At 47.2% G+C, this 24154-nt stretch overlaps 1 protein-coding gene across 1 annotated transcript in view; it reads left to right on the forward strand.

Moving 5' to 3' along the window:
* LOC308283998 (testis-expressed protein 2-like) overlaps positions 1 to 24154 on the forward strand; it is a gene marked incomplete at its 5' end in the record, with an annotated part of 61389 nt that overhangs the window by 13675 nt on the left and 23560 nt on the right. The window contains 10 exons of the mRNA XM_080724520.1: positions 1786 to 2036; positions 4294 to 4624; positions 5263 to 5502; positions 7391 to 7700; positions 8710 to 8922; positions 16313 to 16513; positions 17483 to 17966; positions 19979 to 20190; positions 21640 to 21783; positions 22715 to 22814. Of these exons, the coding sequence (XP_080580646.1) occupies positions 1786 to 2036; positions 4294 to 4624; positions 5263 to 5502; positions 7391 to 7700; positions 8710 to 8922; positions 16313 to 16513; positions 17483 to 17966; positions 19979 to 20190; positions 21640 to 21783; positions 22715 to 22814 (2486 nt within the window). The remainder of the gene's footprint in view (positions 1 to 1785; positions 2037 to 4293; positions 4625 to 5262; positions 5503 to 7390; positions 7701 to 8709; positions 8923 to 16312; positions 16514 to 17482; positions 17967 to 19978; positions 20191 to 21639; positions 21784 to 22714; positions 22815 to 24154) is intronic.

Below are 24154 nucleotides of genomic sequence, written 5' to 3' on the forward strand. Positions count from 1 at the left end.
ACACAGATGTCTTCAGCTTGAGTCAAGGCACGCGTGTAAGCAAGTTGCATGTCTTCAAACGAAACGAGGCATGACTTATGCCCCTTTAAAGTTTGAGTTTTCAAACGCTTCGTATAGCGCCCCCCTTTGGCCAATTCGAGTAAGATTGCTTTCAGTGATATTTGGACTAACCCTCGACATATTTGCCAAATGCCATGAACGTGTCACTTTGCATGTATGATTTAGAGGCAGAAGAATAATTTGCATAAAACTGCAACATTGAGTGAATTATTAAAAAATAATGTTTCGCTTTAAAGAAAATCCGGCTAACTTTTCAGACCGTATTGGTCCACAGTTCATGTAAAAAAAGTTTCGCGCACGTTACGCGAAAATCCCAGGAGGAGATACATTTTTACTGTTTTTCATAGAATTCAAAATTGTGGGAGAGGTAAAGGTCAGAGGTCAAAAGTCAGAGCGTAAAAGTTGTTCGGCATGAGGAGACGCATAAGTGTATACAGGTTTCATTGCTGTACCTGAAACAGGGCATGAGCTACACCAGTTCAAAGTTTGCACTTTCGAAGGCTTCCTACAGCGCCACCCTTTGGCCGATTGTTGCGAGCTTCGCGTTTTAGCCGTTTGGCATGGTCCTCTGCCATACTGCCATGAACGTGTCACTTTGCAGTATGATTTAGAGGCAGAAGAATAATTTGCATGAAACTGCATTATACGGTTAATTATTAAAAAATAATGTTTCGCTTTAAAGAAAATCCGGCTAACTTTTCAGACCGTATTGGTCCAAAGTTCATGTAAAAAAAGTTTCGCGCACGTTACGCGAAAATCCCAGGAGGAGATACATTTTTACTGTTTTTCATAGAATTCAAAATTGTGGGAGAGGTAAAGGTCAGAGGTCAAAAGTCAGAGCGTAAAAGTTGTTCGGCATGAGGAGACACATAAGTGTATACAGGTTTCATTGCTGTACCTGAAACAGGGCATGAGCTACACCAGTTCAAAGTTTGCACTTTCGAAGGCTTCCTACAGCGCCACCCTTTGGCCGATTGTTGCGAGCTTCGCGTTTTAGCCGTTTGGCATAGTCCTCTGCCATACTGCCGAGTTTCGTAAAAAGCGACTGCACGGTCTAGCCGCTAGAGAAAAAGTGGCGGAATAATAATAATAATAATAATAATAGTGATGAAGTCCAATAACAATGAGTGGCCAAGGCATTGCCACTTCGTGGCCTTGGCCACTAATAATAATAGTGATGAAGTCCAATAACAATGAGTGGCCAAGGCATTGCCACTTCGTGGCCTTGGCCACTAATAATAATAATAGTGATGAAGTCCAATAACAATGAGTGGCCAAGGCATTGCCACTTCGTGGCCTTGGCCACTAATTAATAGAGATTATTTTCACCAAGGTGTCATCAATTGATAGGCAAAATTGTATGAATATATTCCAAACTATGTAAACTCTCTCTTTTAGTGAGAGTAGTGCTGTAATATTAGTAATGTTAAAGTATAGGGTGAGTAATGATAAAAACGAGTAACAATAAGTTGTAATAATACTGTAATGAGTAATTTAGCTGATTAATGCTGTAGGCCCACTGTAACAATAATCAACAATTAAATTGTAGTTTGATTTGGTCTATATTGATTTATTGACATTTATTATTTTTAATAATTATTTTTTGTATTTCATTTTTTCCATTTTCCCAAATAATTATATCAAATAAATGAAAAAGTTTTTTGAAAGTGGAATATCCCTTTAATAATAACTGTTGACCGCCCGTCCTGTCCCGTCCCGTCTCAGGTCCTCGTCCACCCTGTCCTCGTCCAAGCCCTTCCTCAGCCTGGTGCGGACGCTGTCCAACGAAGTGGAAGCCCCGCCTCCTCCGGCACACCACCACCACGCCGCCGCCCCTCCCCCCCGCCGCCGAGACCTGATGATCTCCTTCGTCAAGTCTCTGTCGGCCGACGCCAGCAAGCCCTCTGCTGCTCCTCCTCCCTCGGAGCAGCAGGGGGAGGTCCATCACCTCCCCATCACAGCTCATGCTCCTCAAGGTTAGCTGGAGGGTGACCAGATGCCCCCCTTTGCGAGGGACAGTCCCACATTTCCATGACTTTTCAGGCGTCCCCCAAATTGAGACTCTGTCCCACATTGTGACTGGCAGGTGTTGATATAGGTGCGCTGATTGTTGCTGAAGCTCTTAACGTGAGCTCACAGCAAGATAGACTGGACCACACTGGACTACTGGAATACATTATAGGGCAGAGTATTCCATTGTAATGTAAATCTCTCTCATTGTCTCTTTTCCCTGCAAGATGTGTTTTTAAGACTGTTAATAAAATAACATGAGAAATATCCCCTATAGGGGGGTAAATAACAAATTAATAGGCAGTATTAGGGCTATATGGTCGAATATGACATCAAAGCATTTATTAGCAACTTAAGTAATAATTTGCTATTAACCCCCCGCCCGCCCGTCCCACATTGTCTCACACAAGTGGTACTTCTGTCTCTCAAATGAACAGTTTGGATCTGGTCACCCTAGTTAGCAGGGGTTTGAACTTTGTTGCCAAATTCGACATATTCAACAAAAAAAGCAGCTCTAGAAGCTCTAGAACATGGGTCTTCAACGGAGGGTCCGGGACCCCTAGGGGGTCCTCAGAGTTACTACAGGGGGTCCTCCAAATCTTTGAGCGATAGAAAGTTTGTTTTCCTCCTTTTTTAGTATATTAACCACTTGAACCCTAGCGTTCATATTCTGAGAAATTTAGCAAAAAATAGCAGATCTACAAGCTCACAATGCCTCGCGCTGCGAGGCGTTGTGAGCTTGTAGATCAGCTATTTTTTGGCAAAGAGCTTTGGTGTAGAGGGGGGAAAAGAGCAGACTAAGTACAGAGTTAAAGTTCAAGTTTATTAAGTATTGATGATGGTTCAAGTGGTGAAATATCTGAAAACACAAGTTGAAGAATCCAAAATACACTGACCATAGTGCTGTCAAACAATGAAACTATATGGAATCTATGAAAAGGTTGTGGGGGTCCCTGCTTCATCTCTCTCTCAACTAAGGGGTCCCTGCTTCATCTCTCTCTCAACTAAGGGGTCCCTGCTTCATCTCTCTCTCAACTAAGGGGTCCCTGCTTCATCTCTCTCTCAACTAAGGGGTCCTTGGACTGAAAACGTTGAAGACCCCTGCTCTAGAAGCTCAAAAGGTGTCGTACAACCACACTAGAGTCACCAGATCCCTGCAAGCCAAATGAAGTCATGATGACGTCATGATAACGTCCTCCGGTGACTCCGGTGACGTTCAGAACTATAAGCCAGATCACAGCCCATATGGGGATGATCTATGGACTTTGTTGTTTGACAGTTCCTGTCAGTTTACTGTCCTATGATCCAATTAAGGCATAAAAGCCCAAAACAAATCTTAAAAAAAAAATGAAAACTACCAACCCATAGGCCTGGCCTATAAACAAACATTATACACTTGATTGAAGTTCTTTATGAGGAGATGGAGTGGAAACTGTATAAGATCACCACTAAAGCTTATTTAACTTTCCCAAAGTTGCATAACAGATCAGATCATCTCACCACTCGACCATACCAGTGAGTAGCCTATATTTGATTCATTGCTGGCCACAGGGGCGTCACCAAATTCTGGGCCCTGGGTACAAAGATTCACTGCGGGGCCCCCATGAATGTTAACTATTGAGCTTGTAGATCTGCTATTTTTGAAAGATTGTGAAAATGTGTGCAAGAAACGTATGTTTCCATGTCAGTGGTGCTCAAACATTTTCAAGGACCTCCAAGATGATATGTATTTGGCCACGGACCCCCCTCTCAAAATATTTAGTTCCAGGGACCCCCAGAAGCAAAATTTGAGTTACAAATGTTCGCTTAAAAATACATATATTCAAAGATTTGCACACATTTTCACAACTTTTCAAAAATAGAAGATCTACAAGCTCGCAGCACGGCACTCGGTGCCGCGCTGTGAGCTTGTATATCAGCTATTTTTCAATAGCTAAAGTTACTAGGGCCCCTCCACCTTGGGCCCTAGTAACTCTAGCCCCCATAAGTCACATCCAACCATGAAAGGTTGCGTTGTATCTTGGGAATGGTCTTATTCTGTGTAAAATGACATATTTAGCTACTTGTACGCATGCCCCCAACCACTGAAATAAGAATCTCTAAAACAATAGAAAGAAGTAAATTAAATCACTTTAACACTCATCAGGCAACCCCGAAAGTCGATGTTTTTAAATCGCGGGGAATGAGTTAATAAAAGCCTTCCTCCTCTCTCTCCACTGCCAGGGTCCTCGTCGGGGCGCACGCCGCCCGAGTCTCGCCGCCACGTGCAGCTGTTCAAGCAGTTCTCCCAGCCCCGCCTCTCCACGGGCACCGTGCCCGTGGCGCCCGCCGCCGGCGTGGGGGGCGACTCCAAGACGGCCCCCTCCTCGCCCCTCACCCCCCCCGACGGCCGCTCCTTCTTCAAGGTGCAGGAGGTGGAGGCGCGCATCGAGGACACCAAGCGACGCTTCTCCGAGGCCATGTCGGACCGGCTGCAGCTCTTCAGCAAGATGATGGGTGACGAGACCCCCGCCGCCCCCACCGCCGCCCAGCGGGTCAAGTCGCTCTCCTCCAGGTCATTTCTTTTCTTTACATTTTTTATCAACTCAATTTATGTAAGCCACTTTTTCACCCGGTGTCAATTATCTACTGTAATGTAATCCTGGGCGCAACGGACTGACCTCATGCTTCCTTCTATGCATGAGGAGTCCAAGCCACTTGTTTTCACCTGACAGGGGGGGAGTTTCCCCGGTTGGACGTAGCGCGTGGAAGGAACACGTTATAGTCGGAGGCCTTTTCGTGCTAATCAGTCTAAAAGCACCACATTTTGCACAGATGTAGCTCAGGGCATGCTCTAATGAATCATTAGTAATGATTTAGCTAGGGCGCCCGAGTCGGCGACCTTCGGGGTCGCCACGGCGGCCAAATCAAGTTGGGCTCCCATTGACTTTCTATACAGGAGGAAAATACCCAGATTTTTTTTTTCTGTGTATTTAAGTAGGATGTGAGGGGTCTAACTAGGGGTTTGTCATGATGCTGAATCCATTGCAAGGAATGTTTTGCATTTGTGCAAAACATTCCTTGGGCTATAAATGGCCTCAGAAAACAATGCATGAGTTATGGGTGTGCATGCATGTTAGTCGGAGACCTTAGGGTTTGGGGTTAGGGTTAGGTTCCCTGCCTGACCTAACACCATACCTCTCCTCCCCACAGCGTGACCGAGCTCAGCGCCATGGCCTCCGTCAACGGCCACGTTGCCGAGGGCAACGCCAACAACAACAGCTACAGCATCGCCGAGGAGGAGGCGGGGGACGGAGAGGACGAGGACACACCCACCCACCAGGGACACGCCCACGAGTCTGTCTTCTTCTCCTTCCCGTCTCTGATGGCGTCCACGGGGACGGCGCCCCCGGTGGCCAACCTGGCACAGACCTCCTCCTCTGCTCTCCCCAGGTCAGTAGGTCATATATATATATGTGTATATATATATATGTGTGTATATATATATATATATATATATATGTGTATATATATATATATATATATATATATATATATATATATATACATATATATATATATATATATATATATATATATATACACACATATATATGTGTATATATATATATGTGTATATATATATATATATGTATATATATATTTATTAAATATATATATATATATATATATATATATATATATATATATATATATGTGTTTGTGTGTATATATATATATATATATATATATATATATATATATGTATATATGTATATATTCCCTGGACCCCACATTGAGGACCACTGGTCTAAACGGTCTGTTACTCCTTTTTTTTATTTTTTTTTATCTTATAGTGGTTGTAACTTGAAAAATAACCATAAAAAACAACACGATAAAGAATCGTGATTAAGGGTGCGTTCGGAAATGCGCACTCAACGCACTGGTGCGCCATGTTGTCGTTCGTTTATTCGGTGCACTTGGTCGTTCGGAAATCCAGTGCGCGGCGCACCGGTGTGTTGAGTGCACGCACTCACGACCCTACTCAGAACATGGGTGCGGTATTTTGATTGGTTGGTTTTCATGGCCATGTCTCGAGGGCTTCTCAGCTGAACAATAGCATAGGAAATTATAACAAAATGCACTATTTGCTGCTTTATTGGTCCTTTGGGCTTTAATGTTACACAAGCATCAACGTGTAAACTAACAGCAGGTAGGCCAATGTTATGAATTAAATTACCTATCAATAGCAACGCTGCGTTAGCAACTGCTGCTTTTAAGAAAGGTTTTCCCGACTGAAAAAGCACACAGTTGCCTCTTAACTGGTCGTTCGTAAATAAGCCACACTGAATGCACTTTTCAACGTCACCGCCCACTGCACTCACTACACTGAGCACACACCCGGTGCGCATTTCTGAACGCACCCAAGATCTTGTATCGTGATACAGCTTGGAGAATTATTGTGATATTGTATTTTTCCATATCGCCCACCCCCAGGTCTCCCTCTCTGACGCTGGGTTGGTGCTCCATGTCACCTGGGTCTCTCTCTGTCCCCAGGTCTCCCTCTCTGACGCAGGGTCTCTCTCTGTCCCCAGGTCTCCCTCTCTGACGCTGGGTCTCTGCTTCATGTCACCTGGGTCTCTCTCTGTCCCCAGGTCTCCCTCTCTGACGCTGGGTCTCTGCTTCATGTCACCTGGGTCTCTCTCTGTCCCCAGGTCTCCCTCTCTGACGCTGGGTCTCTGCTCCATGTCACCTGGGTCTCTCTCTGTCCCCAGGTCTCCCTCTCTGACGCTGGGTCACTGCTCCATGTCACCTGGGTCTCTCTCTGTCCCCAGGTCTCCCTCTCTGACGCTGGGTCTCTCTCTGTCCCCAGGTCTCCCTCTCTCACGCTGGGTCTCTCTCTGTCCCCAGGTCTCCCTCTCTCACGCTGGGTCTCTGCTTCATGTCACCTGGGTCTCTCTCTGTCCCCAGGTCTCCCTCTCTGACGCTGGGTCACTGCTCCATGTCACCTGGGTCTCTCTCTGTCCCCAGGTCTCCCTCTCTGACGCTGGGTCTCTCTCTGTCCCCAGGTCTCCCTCTCTCACGCTGGGTCTCTCTCTGTCCCCAGGTCTCCCTCTCTCACGCTGGGTCTCTGCTTCATGTCACCTGGGTCTCTCTCTGTCCCCAGGTCTCCCTCTCTGACGCTGGGTCTCTCTCTGTCCCCAGGTCTCCCTCTCTCACGCTGGGTCTCTCTCTGTCCCCAGGTCTCCCTCTCTCACGCTGGGTCTCTGCTTCATGTCACCTGGGTCTCTCTCTGTCCCCAGGTCTCCCTCTCTGACGCTGGGTCTCTCTCTGTCCCCAGGTCTCCCTCTCTCACGCTGGGTCGCTGCTCCATGTCGGCCCTGGCGGCGCGGCAGGAGGACGAGGACTTCTGTGAGCTGTACAGCGAGGACTTTGAGCTGTGCACCGACACCGAGACGCCCGACGGCGAGCCGCCACGGGGGGGCGCCACCTCCGCCACCACCGCCGCCGGGGCGAGGAGGCTGCGCCGCGGCGCCGGCAGCACCGGGTTCTGCAGTGAACTGGATACCGAGGAGGAAGAGGAGGAGGAGGAGGAGGAAGAAGAGGTGGCGGACCCGGTTCCCGTGACCGCCCTCATCCTACTCACCCAGGTGCACTTTGACTTTATTTTTTATTTATTATTATTATTTTTTTATTCCACAATTTTGTAACCCATTTTCACCCAGTGCCAATTGCCTATGTAATCCTGGGTTCTGCTCTCCCTCTGCCGCGCCTGGGGAGACAACGGACTGACCTCATGCTTCCTTCTATGCATGAGTAGTCCAAGTTGTTTCTTTTCACCTGACTGGGGGGATTTCTGGGGGGATGGACGTAGCGCGTGGAAGGAACACGTTATTCCAACCAGTTCCTTTCCTCTCCATCAAGCGCCCTGGCTGGCCACTGTGGCCAGGGGGAGGCATTATTGAGACCAGGATTACTGCATGTTTTTGTGAGGGTATCAACCCTAGGAGACACGGGGAGAACATGCAAACTCCACACAGAAAGGCCCTATCGCCGACCCCACCTAGGGTGTGGGCGCTGATGACGCGGAAGTTTGACTCTTATTTGATTTGATTTATTTACACGTTGTTTTACACATTACACGTGACATAAGCAAGAATCATGCAATTGCTTATTTTTTAAAAATATTTTTATTTTATTTTATTCAGGCAGCTAACAATGCTTCCTAAAGAAATGTTGTGTGTGTGACACTTCCTGGGGCTACAATCTGCCTCCAAAACTATTATTTTTATCTGTGAGAAGTTCTGTCATTGGTCGATTAAACTGGGTCACCCATCCAAAATAACAGACCAATCAGGACCGCCTCTTGTTCTTGTTCGGATTGGTTGACCTGTCTGTCAATCCTTTTAGCCCCGGTCGGCTGGTTCATGCGCCAATGAGCTGCTAATGACAGAGCTTTTACAGATAAAATAATAGTTTTGGAGGTAGACTGCGGCTCCTAGAAGCGCCACAGAGACTAGATTTTTTTAGGGAGCATTGTTAGCCGCCTGAATATAATAAAATAAAAATAAAGAATAAAAATAAGCAATTGCTTATGTCAGCAGAAAACTGCTTATTTCTGCTTTAAAGGTCTCATATGATGGTGATGTTCCCCTGCAGGTGGTGTACTGGTACCTGGTGCTGCCCCTGCCCCCCTACGTGTGTGCGGTGGTCCACGGGGTGGTGGGGGGCTTCATGCTGGCCGTGCTGGTGCTCTGGCTGTCCGCCCAGAGCGGGGGGTCCTCGGCCAGGCTGAGGGGGGGCAGGAGGAGGAGGGGGGGAGACCACTGGAACCTGGCCCAGCTGGACATCCAACAGCCTGCCATATTCAAGGTGAGCATGGATTGGATGGTTGGAGGACGTTAAAAACACTATAGCTCCCTAAAGCATCACCAGGCAGGATGAAGATAACTATAATGATATGTCGGCGTTCAAATGAATCATGACTGTGTTATCGTTGTGGTGTAGACGCTACCATATTGGACATATTGACGACCCCTGCATTTAACTCTCCCCACGCTTTGAACGATCACGTTCGCCCCATTTTTTACAGAACCTCGATGCCAATTGTACGTTCTTTCGCTCGTTCTTTTGTACCTTGGTTTGATGTCTGTAAGCTCATGAGGGGTCCCGCCGCCGTGTACGGTAATCACATTTTCCGCGGTGATGGTGTAAAAAATCCATTATGCGTTAACATCAACGGAGAGCAATTCACTTCCTTGTTGATTTCTCTGGCTCTGAGGCTCTGTAGCCAGTGACTGCTCTGAATGTACGGCAACACATATCAGGACAATTCACATTCATTCTCGCATGAGGCCGCCCTCTGCTGCCTGGCAGACCAAAGTGCACTATTGCACAACCAAAAAAAATAAAAATAAATAAATAAACGTCTGTCTGTCTATCTACTATAACGTCGCAAAGGTAAGCCGCTTTTTGATGGCACCAGACCCAATAAATAAATAAATAATCTGGCAGTAGGAGAGTTAACAGTTCTACTGCCAGATTTATTATTTATTTATTGGGGCTGGTGCCAGCAAAAAGCAGCTTACCTTTGCGGTGTTGTAGAAAAAGATCTATTGATTATTTCCAAACGTTTTTATTTATTTTTTTCTTCATTGGACCTATTATATGTGTACTTTTGCCAAGCTGGCGGCAGAGGGCAGCCTTGTGCAAAGAATTAATGTAAATTGGGCCGCTTAGTGGAGATTTTAGAGCAGCGTTACGGGAGATATTTTACTGAACACAGCGGCGCTACCAGTTATCAGCTTACAGTCATCAAAAGTAAGTAAAGAACAAGCGTTTGTATTGGCAACGAGCTAGGGTAAAGATTTTGGCGAACGGGAACGTCCGAAGCAGTAAAATAGTTAAGTGCGAGGTCAAAGTCAGGCACATCAACAGTGTTTGAAGCTAATGCTGTTCTTCAGACTAACGGGCACACTGACGATGCATGGTGGGTGTGCCAGGACTAACGGGCACACTGACGATGCATGGTGGGTGTGCCAGGACTAACGGGCACACTGACGCTGCATGGTGGGTGTGCCAGGACTAACGGGCACACTGACGCTGCATGGTGGGTGTGCCAGGACTAACGGGCACACTGACGCTGCATGGTGGGTGTGCCAGGACTAACGGGCACACTGACGCTGCATGGTGGGTGTGCCAGGACTAACGGGCACACTGACGCTGCATGGTGGGTGTGCCAGGACTAACGGGCACACTGACGCTGCATGGTGGGTGTGCCAGGACTAACGGGCACACTGACGCTGCATGGTGGCTGTGCCAGGACTAACGGGCACACTGACGCTGCATGGTGGCTGTGCCAGGACTGACGGGCACACTGATGCTCCATGGTGGGTGTGCCAGGACTAACGGGCACACTGATGCTGCATGGTGGGTGTGCCAGGACTAACGGGCACACTGATGCTGCATGGTGGGTGTGCCAGGACTGACGGGCACACTGACACTGCATGGTGGGTGTGCCAGGACTGACGGGCACACTGACGCTGCATGGTGGGTGTGCCAGGACTAACGGGCACACTGACGCTGCATGGTGGGTGTGCCAGGACTAACGGGCACACTGACGCTGCATGGTGGGTGTGCCAGGACTAACGGGCACACTGATGCTCCATGGTGGGTGTGCCAGGACTGACGGGCACACTGACACTGCATGGTGGGTGTGCCAGGACTGACGGGCACACTGACACTGCATGGTGGGTGTGCCAGGACTGACGGGCACACTGACGCTGCATGGTGGGTGTGCCAGGACTAACGGGCACACTGACGCTGCATGGTGGGTGTGCCAGGACTAACGGGCACACTGACGCTGCATGGTGGGTGTGCCAGGACTAACGGGCACACTGATGCTGCATGGTGGGTGTGCCAGGACTAACGGGCACACTGACGCTGCATGGTGGCTGTGCCAGGACTAACGGGCACACTGACGCTGCATGGTGGGTGTGCCAGGACTAACGGGCACACTGACGCTGCATGGTGGGTGTGCCAGGACTAACGGGCACACTGACGCTGCATGGTGGGTGTGCCAGGAAAGTGCACTTAAGGGAGCGGAGCGTCTTTCATGTTTGTATTGCTGTCTCCTGTTGGTCCAGCACCTTCTTTAGATCAGTGATTCCCAAGCCTTTTGGGGCTTTTGGTCCCCAGATGATTAGAGCTTAATAATGTGGAACATGGTTTTCTCACTCAACAGTAAACAAACCAACACACATTGTTTAAAGGGTATCTGCAAATTTATAATTTACAATTGAATGACGTTAACACAGCGGGTGCCCACGAGGTGTCTACACGACAATCTCTTTGATGTCCCAGGAGGCCCACGACGCGTTGACGTGTTTACTGTATATACAGTATTAACTTTAAATCTCACCGTTACGTTGGGGCTGCGCCTGGATGTAGCCCATTAGCCGCTAGTCGCTTCGAATCGACGTTGAGAGCATCGCGCGGGCCGTTTTTCTCCGTATACTCCAATGCATTTCCCCATCTTTAACGCCCTTTATCTCTGATGTTTGTTTTATGGCTAAAACTGTGGCCGCGTGCGGCCAAATGTCCAAATTTTGATCGGCAATGTACAGCTATGATCAACACTGGTCCCTACAGTAAGTTACACAATAACATCCTGTCTGCGCTCATGTGACCAAGTGACGTCATCACGCATGCATTGACGCAACAGGGCCTTGTATTCTTCTATGGAAGTCAATAGAGTCCCTTTGGGCACTTAGCTGGGGCTCTGACGCCACCTAGTGGGCAGCCGATGTGTTAAAGTGCGGGTGCCATGATTTTTTTCCCCCTCTAAAACATGATTATCTACTATTATAATTATACTAGGAGGAAGATTTCTTCCAAAAAAGTGTACAGAAAGAGTTAAAATTATGTTTTTATGTGGCCACACCCGCCAGTTCATTGGTATGCGTGGTTGTCATGGTGGGTGGTGACCCAGCTGAAGTTAGCCACACCCACGTATGTTGGGAGGGGTTGATTCTGTGATGTAATAAGTATCTGTGTTTTTTCGGCAGGGAGTGAGGCATAGCTAAAGTATAGTTATACTGTACTTACTTTTATTTGTGCTATAAAGAGTGGTCGACGTTCTTTTTTTAAAGTTAGACTTCACATTTTGTGAAAGAATATTATCTGCAAACGATGCTCAAAGCGAAGCAGGCAGGTGTTGTTTGTCCTGGCCTGGCTGTCAGTACAGGAGATGGATGGATGGATGGATAGCCTCTGACTGTAGCTGACATCAGCTCCAGCCTTGGCCCAGGCCCTGCATAGATGATGTGCATGATGAGAGAGTCACAATGATGATGATGAGAGGCCAGAGCATCGGCTATATCTACAGCAGGGGTTTTCAAAGTGGGTGGCGACAGCAGTCCAGGGGTGCCGCGAGATAATTTGATAATATTTGGAATTTATTTGGACACTTGAAAAAATATTTAGTATAATTTTAAACTTGAAATACAAAGTTATTTTCAGTCATTTCTAACCAAAATGGCTATTATCACAATGTTTTCCTCGCAACATAATCACTAAAATATAGTCACTGTCGGGCAGAAACCTTGTATCTCCAAGTTTCAAATGTGTAGGTCTTTTGGTAAAGCAAAGCCTTGTATCATACAAGACTGTTGCACAAAACTAGTGAAAACAGCCGATCTACAAGCACACAAGTTGTGAGCTTGTAGATCGGCTGTCTTCACTAGTTTAGTACAGTCCTTTCCAGGACTTGAGACACCACACTGCACAGTACAGTCATCCTACAACTATCCTCACTCCCAACCTTGCCAGCTCTCTGTCCTTGCTGACCAGACACATCGTGGAAGTCTGCCCGGCAACACACCATGAATCATAACCAACAATAACACTGATGGCAAGGAGCTCTGCTGCAGCCTCTGGGCTTTACGACTCTGTCTGCTTTATTGTCACATATCCTTTCTCATAATGTTGTCCAAAACTGTAGCTGTAGCAGATCTACAAGCTCGAAACACGCGACTTTGCGCCAGGTTAAGTTATCATTTATATATTGTATTAACATATTATACTATACATGCAGATTGGAAAAGATTGATTGATTGATTGATTGATTGATTGATTGATTGAAGACTATCAGAAGTTTGCATAGGAAAAGTAGTTTCATGACCGTTCAGTTCACTGGTAGAAGGTCAACTTACTGTAAAGGTTTCAATTGAGATTCTTTTATTCAACTCATTTAACATTGAATGCCCTGATAGTGAATGATAGTGAATGATAGTGAATGATAGTGAATGATATAGTGCCGCTTTGAGTGATTATGTCAAAGATGATGATTGTTAGTTTTGTTTCTGACTCTCTTCCTTTAGATGCAGTGTGGAGTCAATATGTGACATTTAGTGAGTGAAAGAAATACTCAAATATAGATACTAGAGAATGCACTGCAGTGAGTGCAGTTCCCAAGTAAAGGTCTTTGCACACAGACAACCATTGCGTTTTTCAACCATTGCGTTTTTCAACCATTGCGTTTTTTTCGTTTGCTGCATGATTAAAACGCATTGGAGTTGGTGTGCAATGCTGTGTGGAATCGGTGCTGCGGATCCCAAAAGGAGTAATAAAAGGAGTGATGAGTTTTTTTTACCACATGCGACAAGACACACAAATCGAACTGGGTTTGATTGAGAAAAAACGCATGGCCGCAGCCACTTGTCACACGGCAAATTCGGAGCCAGTGTGCATGAGGTCGTAGAGAATCATTGTTTTCTTAAAAAAATTGAAATTGTCCGTTTTATCCGTGCGAACAAACGCGTCTGTGTGCAAAGCCCTTAAATGTACTTTGGTTCTGTGTTCGTCACTGATTTGCGAGGCTGTTTTGTGTGTTAGACGTTGGCTTTGTGTTGAAGTCAGACCTGACATCTCCCCTGGTGTCTCAGTGTGATTGGTTCTCCTGCCTGTGGGATTGACACAGCAGTGGTTCTGATTGGTTCTCCTTCCTGTGGGATTGACAAAGCAGTGGTTCTGATTGGTTCTCCTCCCTGTGGGATTGACAAAGCAGTGGTTGGGATTAAGGTGCCGGCTACACAGAGCTGGATATTTCTGAGCTAGACATTTGCTAGAAATTTTTTTATGCGGTTGAGGCTTGCAGCCACACGAATCTGGATATTTTGGCTGCGAAGCTGGATATTTTTTAAACCGGATTAATAAGTGGAGACATTGAAAAATATCCGATTCACTGGATCCGTGTAGACATGGAACGCGGATATCTCTGAAGACTTTACTGTGTGTGTGCTTGTCCCCCATATCTTTGTCGTGTAGACCTAGATATTTTTCTATGTGGATATCTGAAAAACCGGGATATATGAAACATCCAGCTCCGTCTGGCCTAGGCCTAAGTGTGCCGCTGCCTCACAGCAACATATTGGGGCGGTCATAGCTGAATGGTTAGGGAGCCTGCCTGGGGAACCAGTTCCCCTGGTTGTCCCAGGTTCGATTCCCGGCCAGGATAGCAATGTCGATGTGTGTCCCTGAGCAAGACTCTTAACCCCTAATTGCTCCCCCCCTCGCGCTCCTTGTGGGCTGCACTGGGTTCAGCTGGGTTAAGCTGAAAAAAAGCAGCTGGGTTGGGGCTGCGATACCCGAATTTCCCTCGCGGGAGGAGTAGGTAACTATCACTATCACTATATCATATTGAGCTCAGTTTACATTTCTCCTCCAGACACTCCTGGGGGGGGTTCGACTCGAGCCCAAAACAATCAGCTGAGAGTAGAGTCAGGCTGTTACCCTCCTCTCTCTCTTATACTACTGGACACTTCTCCACATGAGAACGGTCTGCTAGCTTTATAGCAGTGGTTCTCAAACTTTTCAGGCCGCGACCCCACAAAATAAGCATATTTTAACTGGCCTGGGGACCCCCCCCCCCCCCCCCCCCCCACACACACACACACACACCCACCCACACACCCACCCACACACACACACACACACACACACACACACACACACACACACACACACACACACACACACACACACACACACACACACACCCTGACAAGCACTTGGAATTTTAGGAGATGAGGCATTAGATTTAGTTTGACTTTCACAGATACATATTGTGAAAATAGCAGATCTACAATGCGAGGCGCTGTGGCTATTTTGACATTTTGTGACCCTTTTCGTATGTTATTATTTGACAATTTGGCAAAAAAAAGTGACTATGATTGCTGGCACTCAGCTAGACCACTGTCTTTGATATCTAAGGAAGGAAAATCCCACATGAAACCAGGAAGATTTTTTTAGTCTGTGGGATTTGAGCTCCTTGTGGGAAGAATACGTTCAGGCTAAAGCCAACAAGGTGGCAATACTTTTGTAAATTCTTAATTGCGGAATTGTGGCCAAAACAATTATCTTTCTTATTTAATGGAGGAACCAGGAGTAGGGTAGCCGCAGCCTCTCTGCAGTCACTTGTCCGGCCTTATGGCATAGTACTCTGGGTGTTAATGTTAAAGGTGATACACCATGCATTTAAAAAGTATTTATGTCATATTGTTTATGTCCCAAAAACGTTTTTCAAAAGGTTTGAGGCTAAATTACCACTCCTGAATAGAGAGCCTCTCTCATTTTTGAATGGCTCTCAGAGCATTTCAGCTGCAGTACCACCTTTGGCCTGAACTGCGCCACCCCCCCCAAAATCCTTTTGATTTTTTTTTTGATTTTTTTTAAAAAAAACTTTTTTTTTTGAAAAAAAATATTTTTTTGATTATTTTTTTTTGTGATGACGTCACAATCGGCAGATGACGTCACAATCGGCAGCAAATCTGAACAGCCTGTTTTGAGAACCCGTGGGATACTTTTAACCTTCGCCTTCTCAAAACCAGAGAAAGACACATCGGTCAGAAATGGGACTTTGTGAGGATAGAAGGTGCTAGTGGGACCCCAAAAAAAGGTTTTAAAATAGGAAAAGTGAAATTTCATGGTGTATCACCTTTAATGGTATATGTGCTCTTTGTATCATAATTATTTAATATTCTTATATGGGTTGTGTTAGTGTCAGGTATTTTGGTTGTTTTTTGTATGTTGTGTTCTTTTTTTGTTTTGTCTGAATGTAGTCTTTTTATTGTCATGTATATGTTGTCTTGTATGTAAAAAAAAAAAAAACTTTATTCATTTCCGATTCTCAATAACTTTGGAATCGATTCTATTCCAATTCTCTATCCCCTCCCCTCCCCCCCCCCCCCCCCCCCCCCCTCAGGGCTGGATGAATGAGATCCAGAGCTATGACCCAGAGACGTACCACGCCACCCTGACCCACTCTGTGTTTGTGCGTCTGGAGGGCAGCGTCCTGCGTCTGTCCAAACCCAACCGCAACGTGGCGCGGCGCGCCACGCACAACGAGCCCAAGGCCGACGTCACCTACATCAGCCAGAAGATCTACGACCTGACCGACAGCAAGGTGTGTGTGTGTGTGTGTGTGTGTGTGTGTGTGTGTGTGTGTGTGTGTGTGTGTGTGTGTGTGTGTGTGTGTACATGCGCGCTTGCCTACGTACGTGCATGTGTGAGGCACGGCTACCAAAACACACTCTCCCCCCATTTTGTCAGTTCTTGTATTCTTGTATGTGTTTGAATGAGGTTGAGGTTAGGATTAGGCATCGTTTTACTGAGGTTACATTTAGTAATAAGGTTAGGTTTATTTAGGCATAGTTTTACTGAGGTTAGGTTTAGGAATAAGTTTAGGTTTAGGCGTAGTTTACTGAGTTAGGAATAAGGTTAGCCCATAGCACTTACCGTAGCACTTGCACACCCTCAATGACCAAGCAAGCAAGGTTTGAGAACCCCCTGGTTATAGAGCATTAACAAATTCATCCACCAGGGGCATTGACAACTCATTCTTATGACTTCCTATCTAGCCAAGAGAAAACAATACAAAAATAAAAAGATAACGAATATTCGACTTCGGTGAACAACGTTGAATAGTGACTTTGATATTCGAATATTCAAATATTTGGTGAATGCCCTAGTGACCTCAAAACATTCATGTTAAGCCCTTTGCACACAGGACAGTTGCGTTTTTTTTTTCGTTTGCTGCATGAATAAAACGCATTGGATTTGGTGTGCAAGGCTGTGCGGAATCGGCGCTGCGGATCCCAAAAGGAGTCATAAAAGGAGTGATGAGTTTTTTACCGCATGCGACAAGACGCACAAATCGAACTGGGTTCCATCGAGAAAAAAACGCACAGCCGCAGCCACTCGTCGCACGGCTAGTTCGGATCCTTTGTGCATGAGGTCGTAGAGAATCATTGTTTTCTTTGAAAACGAAATTGTCCGTTTTATCCGTGCGGATTAACGCGCCTGTGTGCAAAGGGCTTTAGTAAGTTAGTTTTTTTGGTCAGTGTTGTGAAGCATGGTGGTGTCCTCCTCACAGATCCTCCTGGTGCCCCAGAGCCTGGCCAGGAAGCGGGTGTGGAACAAGAAGTATCCCATCTGCATCCAGCTGGCCAAGCAGGACGACTTCATGTCCAAGGCCCAGGGGGACACGGCGGGGGACGACAGGACGTCCGCTGGAGCCGGGGAGAAGACACAGGACAGACCGGGGGACAAGGGGGACAAACTGGACAAGGACAGACTGGACAAGGGAGACAGACTTGAAAAGGGGGACAAAATGGACAAGGGGGACAGAATGGACAAGGGAGACAGACTGGACAAAGGGGAGAATCAAGCGGAGAAGTGCGAGGTTCCGGGTCCCGTGTCGGAGGAGCCCCGGAGGCCGGCGCCGGTGGCGGCGGCGGCAGCGGAGCTGACCATCTTCCTGTTTGGGAGGACGGGTCGGGAGAAGGAGGAGTGGTTCCGACGCTTCCTGCTGGCGTCTCGGCTCAAGTCGGACGTGAAGAGCGGAGTCTCCAAGAGTGGTCAGTTGAGTTTTTTTCTTTTTTTGCCACCATTTTAGCATTGGGCTGGGCGGGCACTAAGTGGAGAGAGGGCCAATCCTTCAGTAGCACCGGCCCACAGAGCAGAGAGACAGCACACGATTGGCCCACTGGCTCGTCTATCATCTGAATACCGGCCCTAGTAACCCAATCACTGGCTACTGTGGCCCAGGAGTCCCACCCAAACATATAACATTAGCCCACAACGCGCTAGCTGTCTTGATGCGTTGTGGGCTTGTAGATCTTCTATGTTGGGTTTGTGCCGGTTGTGGTGGGCCGGTCTGGGTCAAGATGGGCCGAGTTTAGCCCTGACACACTCACTGAATTGTACAAACTAGTCTGGCGTCGTATTTTGGAGTAGGACCGTCCGGTGGGGGCTCCTCCTCACCCTGTATGGTAGAACAGCAGTAGGACCGTCCGGTGGGGGCTCCTCCTCACCCTGTATGGTAGAACAGCAGTAGGACCGTCCGGTAGGGGCTCCTCCTCACCCTGTAGGGTAGAACAGCAGTAGGACCGTCCGGTGGGGGCTCCTCCTCACCCTGTATGGTAGAACAGCAGTAGGGGTAGAACAGCAGTAGGACCGTCCGGTGGGGGCTCCTCCTCACCCTGTATGGTAGAACAGCAGTAGGACCGTCCGGTGGGGGCTCCTCCTCACCCTGTAGGGTAGAACAGCAGTAGGACCGTCCGGTGGGGGCTCCTCCTCACCCTGTATGGTAGAACAGCAGTAGGACCGTCCGGTGGGGGCTCCTCCTCACCCTGTAGGGTAGAACAGCAGTAGGACCGTCCGGTGGGGGCTCCTCCTCACCCTGTATGGTAGAACAGCAGTAGGACCGTCCGGTGGGGGCTCCTCCTCACCCTGTATGGTAGAACAGCAGTAGGACCGTCCGGTGGGGGCTCCTCCTCACCCTGTATGGTAGAACAGCAGTAGGACCGTCCGGTGGGGGCTCCTCCTCACCCTGTATGGTAGAACAGCAGTAGGACCGTCCGGTGGGGGCTCCTCCTCACCCTGTAGGGTAGAACAGCAGTAGGACCGTCCGGTGGGGGCTCCTCCTCACCCTGTATGGTAGAACAGCAGTAGGACCGTCCGGTGGGGGCTCCTCCTCACCCTGTAGGGTAGAACAGCAGTAGGACCGTCCGGTGGGGGCTCCTCCTCACCCTGTAGGGTAGAACAGCAGTGACGGGCAGTGAGAGGAATAAACTTCCATAATGACCAAATTGGAAGAAAAAAGAGAAATACTTGGCTATACTTTGAATTATAAGAAAAGGGGGACAAAAAGAAAGTAAGAAAAGAAAATAGTTACAATTTACAATCAGCATTTAGCAGACGCTCTTTATCCAGAGAGCCTTAATAACAGTAAGCAAGTAAATTAAAAACATACATCAAATACAGAGAGACGGTGTACTGTAGTGCCTCAGTAATTTAGGATCAATCTAGGAACATAGGTAAACCATGAAGAACCTCAGCATCAAATCAAAATATAAAAACTTAAATAATCTGTACATTGAAACTGTACAAACTATAGAATGAACCGTCAGGTCGCAAACAACTGTAAAACACACACACACACACACACACACACACACACACACACACACACACACACACAGACACATACACACACACACACACACACACACACACACACACACACACACACACACACACACACACACACACAGACACAGAGCGAGAAGATCCCAGGTGCGTTCCGTGATTGGGCTTTCACAGGCAATCAGCGAGGCACCACAGAGCCATGTGAGTGAGTATTAGCGTGACACACTCACTGCGTGACACACTGACGCACTGACGGACATGAGGCGGACGTTTTGATACTAGCTGGCGACCTGACAGTCGCAATAACATGCTTTCTAAATGCCATTTTTACCGTAGCAACAGAAATGCAATTCTACAACCAATAATGAGTGATATCAAAGCATTTGTTTTTCCACACCCTCTGTATTTCTTGTACCCATCACCTCCCCTCCCCTCCCAGCCTTCCCGCCCACTCCTAGCCGCAGTGGCAGCCTCCCTCCAGGAGGAGGCGGTGTGGAGGCTGACGAGGGCAGAGCCCTCAGAAGGAAGGTGCTGCTGGACTACAGCGTCTACATGGCCAAGTACGTGGTTGGCCAGGAGCAGGCGGACAGCCCCACGGCTACCTGCAGCCCCGTACGCAGCCCCGAGAGCAGCCCCAGGGCGCCCAAGAAGGTACCCTACCCACCCTAACGACATGGATGGCACTGAGTGCTATCAAAATTACATTTTCACCTATGCAATGTAAAGAGGAGCACACACTGGACGCGGGCGGCTGTGCAGCGTCGCGTCGCGGTATCGACGCACATGAAGTAACGAGCAGTAATCCCAACTGGATGCGGCGCGCTGCCACACAGCACACCCATTTCCCCCGGTGGGGAGAACCATGGGAGAACATGTTCACCGCGTGGCAACACTGGGAAAATAGAACCGCGGCGTATCGGCGCGGCAGGCGAGGCAGCAGACCCGCCGGTGTGGGTTAGTTCATTGATAATAATGGGGCCGTATGTTTTGACGTGCTGCTTCTGCGCCGCCTCCGCGTCCGGTGTGTGTTCCCCTTAAGCCTGCATGGTCATGGAGGCCAGACTCTTCGCCCTCCTGGCCCCTAAACTGTGGAATGGACTCCCCGTTGCACTCACTCCATAGCTTCTGCCGTGGTCTGAAGACTCACCACTTACTGTAGCACTTGCCTACCCTCAATTACCATACATACCATCATTTATATTGCATTTGTATATAGACAGGCCATTTTCTACTTGGCAACCTATTGTACATCAAAGCTATAGTGTGTGTACTGTGTATAGCTTTGATGTACAGATTATTGATGTTTTGATTGTTTATTGAATAGATTCTTGGTCTACCTTTGTTTTAGATTACTATTTCTATGCATTCGATGTGTTAATGTCGCTCTGGATTAATAGCGTCTGCTAAATGCCACATTTACATCTACATTGTAAATTGCTACTGTAAAGGCTCATTAATACCCCAGAGAAGGTGAAGAGTAGTTCACTGCGGTGTCGTAGTCAGAAAACTACAACATTACGTCTTAGAGCGCTTCACTACTGCAAACTCCGACACATCTACCCTGCTTTTACTTTCCGACATCACCACATCACCACATCACCCCATCACCTCATCACCTAAAAAAGTGAGGAGCTACTCACTTCACCCTAGTACGAATGAGCCTTTAGTGTTACGGTCTAAGGTGGAGTCTTAAGCGGTGAGTCTTCAGATTAAGGTGGCAGTTGTAACTGCAATGGGGAGTACAATTTGTGGGCCGGGATGGAGAAGAGTCTGGGACGTGTGGGCTTTGTTATAATTACAAGTTTCGAAATAGTAGCCGTTTGTAGGTGTGTTTTCAGACCAATTTTGAAGGAGGCTAGGGATTTGCACTCCTTTAACACCTGTCACCATCAGTTGAAGATGTGTCCTCTCCTGATATGTCCTGTGTGCATCATGTCACCATCAGTAGAAGATGTGTCCTCTCCTGATATGTCCTGTGTGCATCATGTCACCATCAGTAGAAGATGTGTCCTCTCCTGATATGTCCTGTGTGCATCATGTCACCATCAGTAGAAGATGTGTCCTCTCTTACATGTCCTGTGTGCATCATGTCACCATCAGTTGCTCAGGGGTCCAGAAGAGAGTGGAGAACCCGAGGCTTGGGTCAACGCTCTGCTGGGACGGGTTTTCTGGGACTTCCTGGGGGAGAGATACTGGGCCAACGTGGTCTCCAAGAAGATCCAGATGAAACTCAGTAAGATCAGGGTGAGTGAAGCACACGGGAGCGCTTCGCTGTTACTACATGTCATCTTTTACTACATCTGTTACTACATGTCATCTTTTCCACACCCAAACCCAACCCTTACTGCAGGGTTCCCCAATTCGTTTTCCCTAAGGACCGAATCATGTCTAGGGTACCAAGCTGAGGGCCACAACATTGAATCATGTCTAGGGTACCAAGCTGAGGGCCACAACATTGCAGGGGGCGGCGGTGGCGTTCCCACTACTCCAGCGACAGTTCATATATCGTCGTTGTCGGGTGAAAATCTTGTATGTCCAAAACCGTTCATTTTGCATTCATCATTTAAAAAATGATTTAAACTAGTGAAAACAGCCGATCTACAAGCACACAATGCCTCGAACCGCGAGGCGTTGTGTGCTTGTAGATCTGCTGTTTTCACTACTTTTGTGCGACGGCCTTGAATGATGAAGCAGGGCTTTACTTTGCGAAAGAACGTACAAATCTGGAGATACAAGGTTTCCACTCGACAACGACGATATACTAGTGTTGTTGCTGCTCTTATACCACCATTATTACTGGGGTTGGTGGGGGCCAGACAGTAGCCCCCCGCGGGCCGCAAATGGCCCGCAGGCCACCTATTGGGGAACCCTGCCTTACTCTAACCCTAAACTCCGTGGGGTGAGTCGCTAACCCTCCCGACGCTCCTTAGTAGAAATGATGACACGTAGTAGTAGCGATATTTCACCAAGCACACTCATGTTCACTATGGAACCCCACAGATACATTGGCTATTATTAGACTTTCTTGATGACTTTGGTATCAGTCCCGGGCTTTAACCTTTAAAATCACTCACAAACACTGTTGTGTTCAAACAGTTCAAATACACAGGAGACATTGACATGCAGGTATACAAGCACATTAACACACACAAAATGTGTAAAATGTCTCTTCCAGCTGCCGTACTTCATGAATGAGCTGACCCTGACAGCGCTGGACATGGGCTTCGCCATCCCCAAGATCCTGCACTCCTCCAGACCCTCTGTGGACCACCAGGGTAGGACCACCGCACACACACACACACACACACACACACACACACACACACACACACACACACACACACACACACACACACTAGGCCATTAACGACTTGTGATTCGAAGTCGACTCAACTCTGTAAAAAGTTGAGTTGATGACGTCATTATTTTGGGGCGTCCCCAGATGATGAACCCATTTAGACCTAAGTCCGCCTGGAAAAAAGCCTTAAAAACCTATGGCCGATTGGAAAAATACCCCTAAAACCTGAGATTTTATGGAAAACTTCACAGAGGTCAACGTCTACTAAAACATTTATTTCTCAGCCTCTGTAGCAGCTAGAAATAAAATGTCAAAACTGTTTGATAGCTTACACCTTTGGCTTTCATGGGAAATTACTTGTCATGGTCCAGACCTTTATCATTCTTTTTAAAAAAATCTGCAAACTCAAATATTGTAATACATCTTATAAAACATCTAATAAAAAATACATTTCTCAGCCTATGTAGCACATAGAAACATAATTAGCAAATATTTGAGACCTTACACCATAGGCCACCACTTTGACAAGAAACAACAATCCACCAGCCTTTATATTGAATATTTCAATTCTTGTTGTTCCACCAGCCTTTATATTGAATATTTCAATTCTTACGAGCACCCAGCTCAATATTGAAACTTCATTGCCCCTGCTTTACACCACACCAATCCACCAGATTGTATATTGACTGTGTCAATTCTTGTTTTTCAATTTAACGTCAATTCTTTGACGTCACTTTAATAGTGTCCTACCAAATATAAAGTCACCAATGCAACACTTGATCTGAGCATATTAGAATACGTCAGTCTTGCCCAAATATGGAGTTTTGTGCATGATGTTTGTGTCGCTGCACCAGTATAAGTTTTAAGCGTGAGAAAGTCATTCAATTAGCAGCAATTTCGTACACTTTGGCGATTTCATCTGAAATGTTTCACTGGACCTTGACTCTGAAAGTTGTACCACAGAGAGTTTTCTCCACTGCTGTGACAGTAGGGCATATGCTGTACTCCTTTGGTGGGTATTATAACAAGAAAGACAAAGATGAGATTCATGTGCATGTCTTCAACACAGTGACTTTGCGCTGGATGAATTTTAATCCGGTGACAAATGGAAGAGGAAAACGTAAAATTGAAGTTCCCGCCAACCGCGTGCGCCACACAGCTGTGCTCATAGAAGATATGATCTACATCTTTGGAGGAGTAGTGGATTTTGAGATTAAAGAGAAAGACGACGGGTGGTTTGTCATCCTGGGGCCCTTCTGCAATGTTCTTTATGCATTTGATGTTGACAACCACCAATGGTTGAAGCCGAAGGTTTCG

The sequence above is a fragment of the Nannobrachium achirus genome, assembly GCF_963921795.1.
Source record: "Nannobrachium achirus genome assembly, chromosome: 4".
Taxonomy (NCBI): Eukaryota; Metazoa; Chordata; class Actinopteri; order Myctophiformes; family Myctophidae; genus Nannobrachium; species Nannobrachium achirus.